Raw genomic sequence first — 10,026 nt, forward strand, 5'->3', positions numbered from 1 at the left:
CTCTCGCAGACTTTTGAAAACGTAGATACGACCCACGAGTGGTCAAAGGGACTGTGCAGGAGGGTGACTCGCAGTGTGAGGTTCCCGCTCGCAATTCTGAGTCCATTGTTACCTTTTTGTCGAGAGAAGAGCAATATCGTTTGCTAGGCTGAGTTCAGGAGGAAATCTGGGGGATGGCAGGAGCTGGAGCGAACCAATTGGTTCCCAATGCTTCGGATCATCGTCGGCTGAACTCCATACTGGGATTGCGTACCCAGTACTGCGGACCACGTTTCCAACGGTCGAGCTCTCTCTGCAATTGTCTTTGACAATACCCAACACCGACTACGACGCGAACGCGACGATGGGCCCGTCACGTACCGACGCCCTCGAGACACCCTAACCTGTCTACTCGCTCCTGGGCCATCGCCATCCCCCCCCCCCCCCCCCCCCGCAAATGAAAAAATGACAACCTACGGCGCCGGCGTGCCCCTCTCCTACGAGACCCCCGAATTCCCGGCCCTGTACTGGCCTGTCCACGCCGACCCAGGCGAAGCGCGGTACCTGTACTTTCTCTCAGACATCTACCGCTACACGCTCTACTGGACGCTCATCACCATGGTCGCTGCGCACGCCTGTGTCGCCACCTGGGCCGTGCTCATGCAATTCGCGTCCGCGGACCAGCGCCGCAAGTACCTCAATTCGCCGTGGGGCAGGGCGCTGAGTGCGAAGAACAGGAAGTTACTGGGCGACAATCCGATCGGGGAGACGCTGAGTTGGGTCTGGATTGTGCCTGTCGTGTATATTATTATTGGGGCAAGCGAGGCCTTGCTGGCCGGCAGTTTGGTAGGCCTGGTGCTGGGTGCGGTCTACAATGCGGGTTACTTTGGGATGAGTACCTGGACGCCTCTGTTATGGGGAGTGATCAATATGCTTGTATTAGTGGTGAGCAGCTTTAGAATTCAGGGTGGACTATAAACGAAAGACCGCTGTTTACGTCTAGATCTGCTCGAGTTAAGAGCAGATCCTCCATCACGACGGGCCGTCTCCGCCTCAGACATGGGAGGCACAGCGTACGGCTCTCGCGGCTTTCAGCTTTCGCGGCTTTGTGCGACTTGCGGCATCCTTGGCGAGACAACAGGTTTGCGGAAACAAAGTTTGCATGCAGTACTGGGGACCATATCCCCGCCGGCTGAGACGGGCAGGCGTTCAGGGTGAAAACTTGAAACTGGGATTGTAACTCCAAGGTCTCCGTTAAAGGGCAGGGCAGGGGCCGTCAACAACAGACTGTCCGGCAAACGAGAAAGGCAATTCGTGGATTTAGGAGACGCCCAACATGCTTGGTGGAACGAACACTTATGCCACGGACGACGTCCAAAATGGTCAAGAATCAACCGACAGGATGATGCGCTTGCTTCAACTTTGGTTGCGGCGGTCATCACTGAGTTGCAGATGTTCTCTCGGCTTCAACGCCGAGGTGCTATCCTGCAAAGGAGAAATTCATAGGTCAGACACTGTCGTAACGCCGATAAGGAAGATACTTGTCTCATTGTAGATCTACTCCTGCTCCGTTCTGTACAACGCTCGTGATTGCCGTGGCTGAATCTGCAATTTGCCATCCTGTCAGCGTTTGCCTCATAAAACCCATGAGCGCTCAAAGCAAGCAAGATAGATACTGATGGCAAAGACAGAATCAAAGGGTTCCTCCCAATGTCATATTCAGTCATCCTGGCCGCCCTCTTGGTAAATGTGTCGCGTTCTTGCAGGATCTTTGCGCATCTCATGACCACTGCCGGTAAACCCCACTAGACACAAGTCAGTCGAATTCTTCGCCGTTCAAAGACACGAGAAGTCACTTACCTCTAGCCTTGACACTTTCACCCGTGCGGAACATGCTTTCCTTCTTGGTCATTTTCCCGGCCTTGCTCTTGGCTGCAAAGTCTTGCCATTTGGATTTGCCGGCTTCCAGCTCCTTGTTGGCCTTGACCTTGCGAGGTATCTTCGCGGGTCGAATGGGCCCGTCGCTGACTTTGCTTGGCTCACGGCGAGCCTGCTGTGCCAGAGCGAGATCAACGCTGGCTGCGGCCGAAATGACATTCGGATTCGACGGCGGAGAAACTGGGGTGGATGATCCTGACATTCCATCAGCCTTACGCTTCCTGGCTTCAGTGGTCAGCGGCTTGATGTCCTTGGCTTTGAGCGTTTCTGTATTGCCGTAGTTTTTGAATGTTACGATATAGACTGGGTCACTGGATGAACCTGTGATGGATGTAATGCGCGCTGTATAATATCCCCCATCGCCGGATTTCCACCTGGCCGATACCGTGTCGTTGACAGCAAACGCCGTAGGACTGCTCGTGTCTTCCGACTCGACCTCGGGCTTCCGATAACCTGCTTGATATGCAGGGTGGTTCTCTTTGGACCATTTTTCCTTCACGAGCGGCGTGGCGGGTTGTGCAGGCGGAGTTGGTGCTGATGGAGGCTTTAGTTCTGCAATGGCAGATTCGGTGAGGGAAATGACTTCTTCAAGTTCTTGTCTGAGGCTCTGCAACTCGCTGTTATCGGGGTCATTTTGCAGACTCAGCTGGACCGTCTCCAGTTGTAGTTTGTATTCCTTCACTTCGCCCTCGAGGGCCGCGATCTCGGCACTACTCATGATGGAAGGATTGGCAGACGACAGGCACAAGCAAGGTGCAAGGAAAGACGGCGATTTCGTGACCAAAAGTCTACAAGCACGCAGGAGAGTGAGGCTCAATTCGAAAGCGAGTGGAAATGGTTTCTCATGAAGCAGTTGGCTGATCGCACGAGATGGAGAGACTGCCTACGCCTCGCCAAGCCTTTTCGCCGGCGCAGGCGAACCTTGAACTCAACGTTCTCTCAAGCCTCTTGAATTCACTCTTCGCCCATCCACCACTCAAGCCTACACTCGGTATGTGTGCCCTTTTTAATGCCCCGGTCGCGTCCGCCATTCACTCAAAGAATCTACAGCGTATCCCGATGGCGGCGTGCTCACCTTCTACAGCCTCAGGTGACTGCGGACAGCACGGGTAGGTAGACATGATGACGTCGGTCTGAAGAGCCACCAACACCCAGGTGAGAACTTAAACTGGTACAGCGAGTTGCGACTTTAAGATGGCGCAAAAGGTACCACGCCGGACCCGTTGCGCTCGTATCCCGGCGAAGTAAATTTGCAGGCGAGGCGATGCGACAATTGGTGGACGGGCAGGATGACGGGCTGGAGGCTGCGTGTGGAAGAGTGGTAGTGAGCAGGCAGCATCGCTGATTCGCCAACATTGTCAGTCGGTATTGGGATGGAGCGCCGTGGATGGCATGGATCGGTCGCGACTCACTGCCGCTTAGAAATCAACTTGAGGACCATTCACACGCTGCCTGGTTGCCCATTCCTGCTGCCAGTCCCGAGACAAATCGCCACCATCTGACCCTGGCTCAATGCGTGGTTTCCCTCGATCGACAACTAAGAGATTGGGAAAGAAGATGGCTGTACGAGGTTCTGTGGTCCAAGTATGCGCAGGGCTACAGTGGAGAGGCAATAGAGGCCATCAGTCCAGGAGGGGAATATATAGCCGCACGGGCAGCGTCAATGGGGGGCACCCGATATCTGGACTAGGCAGCGTCTAGGCAGCACCTATGTAGGCATGCCCCGGGAAGCCCCTCTAGGCAATTCACACCGTCCAGAGGCAGTTAGCGAGAACCATTTAGCGGTTTGGGGGCTTCCGGGTAAAGAGCATCACTAACTGGGGGCACCTATCACACCTACCACCTCTGGGTTCCCTTGTCCTTGGCAGGGTTCATTGCTCACCTGCATCTCCTCCAGTGCCAACCTGACGCTACGGCCTCTGCGCCTTACACTTACCCAGTACTTGTTACACGGTGCCTCTCTACTGCCACCCACAACTCCGGATGGATTGATCTCATCGCAACTTTGCAATCCCCTTCTTTCCCCTTCTTTTTCCCTTTCGCATCTCGCTTTTCCTCTTCCCCTAGCCACTTACATCCCATTTGTCCGTCCCGCAGTCCTACAGCCTTCTCATATTACATCCAACTCTGCCATCATTGAGCGTTTTTACCGAGTCATTTCTACCCTTTTTTTTGTGAGGCGCTGGCCTTCCCTGCGGTGACCGCCCCGCCTATTATTCGTTTCCGCGCCATCAACCCTCCATCCCACCCTCTTCTCATTCCTCAATCCATTTTCCTCCCTCCTCCACATCCTTTCGAATCAAACCCGCAACATTGGAGCGGCCTCTTGATACTGCTTATTGACGCAGTAGAGGGGGGCAACTGTTTGGGTACCTTGCAACCTGATTTTTCCGCCACCTCCGTGTCGACGACTTTGGTCTGCCGCCCGCGATCCTAAACAAATTCACCTCCTGACTCCCCCCCAGAGCTTCAACGAAGTCAATGTCGCGACTGTCTACTGAAGGTCTCTACCTGTCCCCAGATCAGCAAGAGCTTCTTATGGCGACATTGAATGCGAATCACTCGCCCAGACAATCGACATCAAGCACTCAGAAGAATACCCCACAGAATTTCAACTTCACTCCAAACATGTCCAGTGCTCCTGGCTCAGGTAACCTCGAGTTCAGCGATGACAGCCCGTTCCTAGACTTCGATCCCGATGCCGACTTTGGAGACGAATCTTTTGACTTCGACGAGAATAGTCGCATGATCGGTGAGATACCCGGAGAGCCGGCTTTGGCCGAACGACATGATAAGCGAAAGAGTGTCGACGGAAAAGAAGATGACGACGAAGGAGGGGGCAAGAGAAGAGAAGGCGAGGACAAGACTGCTAAAAAGCCCGGAAGAAAACCATTGACTTCGGAACCTACCTCCAAGCGCAAGGCCCAGAACCGCGCCGCGCAACGAGCCTTTAGGGAGCGCAAGGAGAAGCACCTTAAGGATCTAGAAACGAAAGTGGAAGACTTGGAAAAGGCCTCGGAGTCGGCCAACCATGAAAATGGCCTCCTTCGTGCCCAGGTGGAGCGCTTGCAAGTCGAGTTGAAAGAATACCGCAAGCGACTCTCGTGGATCAGCAGTAATGGCTTGAATAGATCGCAGCCGGTCACAGTGAGCCAAAGCCGCAATCCTAACGGCAACAACTTCCAGTTTGAATTTCCAAAGTTCGGGGATCTCCCGCCAATGCCTGCGACGAAGCTGCTTGGCCATTCGAATATGCAGAAGCCGCAGGGCAACAATCCTGGCAGATCCTCGTCTATTCCAACCCCAGGTGCGACCCCCGGGAATCAAAACGCTGCCGGTCGCCGTTCCACTTCTACTCCGCAGAACCAACCCACAAGATACGGATCTTTGAGCCAGTCGCCAATTGGCAACACATTTACCGCCTCCCCCCAGGCTCAAAGCAAACAACAAGAGCACCAGGGCAGTATTGACAGCTTGTCTGGACTGTTTAGCCCGTCGATTCTGGAAGCCAGCCGCCACGCTAGCCTGGGAAGTTATTTTCCGAAATCAGCTCTTTCTGCCTACAACGCCGCCCCCCAGAGTAACCGTGGCAGCCTTGACAATGGGGTTTTGGGTAATATGCCCGGACTCTACTCGAACTCGAGTATTTCCAACTCCGACTCCCCAAGTTCGTCCACTGAATCACAGAACGCCATATCGTCCATCGGCACTTCTCCAGAGCCGAGCTTGAACTCTCCCGCGAACAAACTGACTGAATACAACCTCAACCCTATCAGCGAAGAAAATCAAGCTCCATTTGGTGGTAAGGACTATCTCTGCAATCAACTCCAGCTGGCCTGTGGCTGCGCGGAGGATCCAATACCTCCAATCTTGAAAATGTCTGACGAAATTCCGTTAGGCTATGTTAACGACCCTGGCTTCGACGTCAACGGCATCAACTGGCTTGCTCAGCAGAACAACAACTCTTTTGACCCCATTCTGTTCGGCGATTATCGCGAGACGCAAGAAAATATCCTGTCTCAAGACTTTGGGGCGTTCTTTAATGATGCCTATCCTCTTCCGGACCTGGGCAGTCCCCTCCACAACTATAACGATGTGGCGCCGGAACCGGCGCCCAAAACTGACCTTCTGAAACAAGTCGAAGAGGCTAAGAACGGCAATGAAGAAGTCGTTCCTGATAACGAGAAACCCATGACATGCAATAAGATTTGGTTGGTGAAACCCACCAGATTTGGCCCAACGACTGCTGACATCAACGATAGGGATCGACTGCAGTCGATGGAGAAATTCCGAAATGGCGAGATTGACATTGATAACCTGTGTAGTGAGCTTCGTGCGAAGGCCAAATGCTCCGAAGGTGGCGCCGTTGTCGACAAGAAGGATGTTGACAAGATCTTGGGTGCTGTCTCGACATGAAGCAAGGCCCTCAACCGCGGCCTTGGGATCTGCTCAGGTACGATCTTTCGGACTGATTAGGGATGGACTGCAGGAAGGTATATTATACTATCAAAAATGGATGACTTTGGGATATACCTGGCCTGCATGTGTGCTATGAAGCTACAAAAGAGATGAAACGATATGGAGTTGCGGTTGGCGGGCGAAAGGTTTGACCCATTTACATGTAACAACGTCTGTTTGCCCGCCAACTTATCGTGATGTTGGCGGTGACCTGTCATTCACAAAATTTCCGCACCAGCCGTGTGGAAGATGTAGCCGCAGCAATAACTATATCACCTAGCTCAGACACAAAGTATTCCGCCTTTGTCTACTGAGATTGGTAGGGAGTACCCAGTACGCAGCGCGAAAGACCTGGAGGGAGCGCGACTTGGCGAACACCAAGTAAAGGGGCGGAATGCCAAGAAGACTAATCCCATTCAGGCAGCCGCAGCTCTTGCCGCTTGATTTTGCTTTCCTGGGGTCTCGCTCGTGAATTTGTGTATGTAGACGACCTGACAGTTCTGAACAGTCGAGCCTTTACAGAGTCCCATCATCTTTCGACCATTGTTCTTCTTGCCTCACTCCCCGTTATCTCTAAATCAAAGCGCATCCTGATCTCGTCACCCAGCAAACAAATTTCTAATACTAATTTTCATTCCCTTCCTCTCCCAGACCTCTCAAACTTGCCGCACGATTCACCTGCGCTGCGGCCTCAGTTTACAACCACAACCTTTGTCCCGCACCTCCAGTTTGCCATTCACTCATGGCTTCAGTAAGTCCTGTTCCTCACATTCATCAGAAAGTAGTTTCCGAACTTCTTCTTCCTCTGTCCCACTATCTGCGACCATGGCCCTCCCAGTCATGACCCCCGTAGCACTTCCGCTGATTCAAATCTGTCAACAGCCACGACCTCAGTTCCCAAATCAAGGATACCTCCCAAACGGCACAGCGTCAGGGCCGACTCCCGGAGCCCAGGCGCTCTTGCCAAATAATGGCCGTATCATCCAGTCCGGTCCTATTCGAGTGCTGTGTATTGCAGATGTCAGAGGTCAGTCGGCGGTGCTTCATCCAACCATAAATCAGGTCTGATTCAAGGAAATCCAGGGAATCTCAGATCTCTGAATGAGCTCGCAAAGACCGCGAAGGCCGATTACATTTTACATACCGGCGATTTCGGATTCTATGACAATACCTCGCTGGAGAGAATAGCCGAGAAGTAAGGCGTATATTCCAGGTCAGGCATTTGTAAATGATGGCTCACACCAACTTCAGGACGCTGAAACATGTCGCTCAGTACTCCCCCCTTCTCAGCGAAAATGTCAAGCGCCAAATCGCCCAGCCCCAGCCTCAGCGGCCGATCAAGCAAATGTTCACACCTGATCAATTGCCCCTTTCAGAATTACCCCTTCTGCTCAACAAGCAAATCATCCTGGATGTGCCTGTCTACACGGTGTGGGGAGCCTGCGAAGATGTGAGAGTTCTGGAACGTTTTCGGTCGGGAGAATACAAGGTAGACAATCTGCACATTATCGATGAGGTCAATTCAAGATTACTCGACATCGGTGGGGTGAAGCTGAGACTCCTCGGTCTCGGCGGCGCAGTCGTCATTCACAAGCTATTTGACAATGGCGAAGGCAAGACGTATATTGCAGGCGGTCAAGGGACGATGTGGACAACATTGCTTCAGATTGGCGCTCTGATCGACACGGCCAACCGCGTTTACGATCCTTCAGAAACCCGAATCTTTTTGACACACGCGTCACCTGCCAGAGACGGAATCCTCAACCAGCTCTCCGTCACTCTGAAGGCCGACTTCTCGATTTCAGCAGGTCTCCATTTCCGATACGGCAGCTCCTACAACGAATTTTCTGTGAACCCTTCGCTCGATCATTACCGTGGAAAGTTGGCGGCGTCCAAAGCATCCTTCCAAGATGTGTGGGAGACTGTCAAGATGGACGTGGAACAGGCGATTGAAAACAACACTAATCACAAGGCCCTCCTTCACAGCGCTCTGGAAATTGTGGAGAAGATGCCCAGCACTGCTAATGGAGGGAGTCCTTTTGGCGCGCCTGTGGCCAGTGGACCTGGGGCAGGCCAAGTGGACGAAAGCGCCTTCAAGAACATGTGGAACTTCAACCTGGCAGACGCTGCATTTGGCTACCTTGTTTTGGAAATTGAAGGTGGTCGTATTGGTACCGAGATGCGGGCGCAAGGCTTCAACTTTGCTCACCGTGGCAAACCCACTGTTCCTCCGTCGGTTGCTCAACCACTGTCTACGGGCCCAGGACCCGCGGTCTCGGGTCCTGTGCCCCCTGCTCCTGCTTCGACTGGCTCGGCTCAGAACCGCACCCCCGCCTTCTCAGCACCGACACAGCCTTTCCCGCAGCAACAAAAGCCACCGCAGCAACAACCGCAACCGCAACATCAGCAACAGACTAGGCCCGTTCAACCTACCCAGCCCGCACCAATGCCTGCTGCCAAAACTGGAACTCCTCCTACAGCTGGGTCTCCAGTACCGCCTGTGGCCCAGGCTAAGCCATTGACGCCCCAACCGCCATCCTCTGGGATACCAACGACTTCTACCCCTGCGGCAACCAATGGTACGAGCGGAGAGAAGACCGGCGACGGTGAGGGCGCCAAGGTCAAAGCTGCAACACCTCCCACCGAGCGCAAACCTTCAAGTGCCCTTTATGTGTCCCAGGCAGACAGCGAGCAACACATCAGAGACTGCTTCGTGGACGAAGATCGTGAAAAGATCAAGGCTATCAGCAGAATGGGCAAATTTCCCAACTGGAAGGTGCAATTTGAGACGCATGAGATTGCGGACGCTGCTTTGACTAGAGTGCAGGTCGAAGCGCAAAACCACAAGAATTCTTCGGGCAAAATACCCAAGTTTACGTGGTTCGAAGAGCGCACCGACCGAGTGCCAGGTCTTCATCAACGTGACAACCACAGCCAAGGCGGAGTTGGAACATGGCAGCCTAGTAACCGTGGTGCGGCTGGGTCAGCTAATATTCCCACGCGCGGAGGGTATCAGAGTGGAGGAGCAAGTGACAGTGAAGGCGGACGAGGCCGAGGCGGATTTCGCGGACGTGGACGCGGTCGGGGTGATGATCGAGGCGGACGCGGTGGTCGAGGTGGCGGACGAGGCGCCTACCAGAACAAACCTACCGACGGAGCGTCCGACAGCAAACCCGCCAGCGAAGGCAAGCCAGCTACCACTACAAGCGAGAGTTGAAAAGCTTTTCGTGTTGAGGACCAGCTGGTGAGGGTTTGTCCGGTAGAGGAAAAAGAAATCTTCACTGCGGACCCGTTTTTACAGTGACAGGGAAAGAACATGTGCATTATGGGCTAGGCGCCAAAGGACTAGGGGTCGAGGGAACTGCTTGAGCTGGAGTTTGAACAAGTCAATTCTTGTGGCTGAGGCCCCTGTTGGCACTTGATACCTGGGAAGGATAGGGGAGCTTCCGGGGTGTCTGAGCGCTTCTTTTCTCTTCCAACATATGTATTTTACCCGTGCTAGAAACCAAAAAAGAAAATGGGAGAGGAGGAGTTGTAGAGGAGAATTGCACAGAGAGAGGGACAGGAGAGGTTGGAAGTGTGCTGCGCAGATAATGAAATTCCATTGGGTTGATGTGTCTACCTCGAGGGTGGTTGGTGTTTGATCGCGTT

The 10,026-nt window shown here is 53.5% G+C and overlaps 4 protein-coding genes across 4 annotated transcripts; 3 read left to right on the plus strand and 1 right to left on the minus strand.

Annotated features, from left to right (window-relative positions):
* Positions 1-444: 444 nt before the first annotated feature.
* On the plus strand, positions 445-957 carry A1O5_07257 (uncharacterized protein; the record flags this gene model as incomplete). The annotated part of the gene is made up of 1 exon (XM_007747846.1): positions 445-957. One exon carries the CDS (start codon positions 445-447, stop codon positions 955-957), a length of 513 nt encoding a protein of 170 aa, XP_007746036.1.
* Positions 958-1,698: 741 nt separating this feature from the next.
* Positions 1,699-2,635, minus strand: A1O5_07258 (uncharacterized protein; the record flags this gene model as incomplete). Its single annotated transcript, XM_007747847.1, has 2 exons — positions 1,699-1,784; positions 1,840-2,635. 2 exons carry the CDS (start codon positions 2,633-2,635, stop codon positions 1,699-1,701), a joined length of 882 nt encoding a protein of 293 aa, XP_007746037.1.
* Positions 2,636-4,398: 1,763 nt separating this feature from the next.
* On the plus strand, positions 4,399-6,333 carry A1O5_07259 (fungal AP-1-like factor; the record flags this gene model as incomplete). Its single annotated transcript, XM_007747848.1, has 2 exons — positions 4,399-6,128; positions 6,180-6,333. The coding sequence occupies 2 exons, from the start codon at positions 4,399-4,401 to the stop codon at positions 6,331-6,333; spliced, it is 1,884 nt and encodes a 627-aa protein (XP_007746038.1).
* An 867-nt stretch (positions 6,334-7,200) lies between these two features.
* Positions 7,201-9,592, plus strand: A1O5_07260 (uncharacterized protein; the record flags this gene model as incomplete). Its single annotated transcript, XM_007747849.1, has 3 exons — positions 7,201-7,402; positions 7,459-7,570; positions 7,627-9,592. The coding sequence occupies 3 exons, from the start codon at positions 7,201-7,203 to the stop codon at positions 9,590-9,592; spliced, it is 2,280 nt and encodes a 759-aa protein (XP_007746039.1).
* Between the last annotated feature and the right edge of the window lie 434 nt (positions 9,593-10,026).

The sequence above is a fragment of the Cladophialophora psammophila genome (genome assembly GCF_000585535.1).
Source record: "Cladophialophora psammophila CBS 110553 chromosome Unknown aczJe-supercont1.11, whole genome shotgun sequence".
Lineage (NCBI taxonomy): Eukaryota > Fungi > Ascomycota > Eurotiomycetes > Chaetothyriales > Herpotrichiellaceae > Cladophialophora > Cladophialophora psammophila.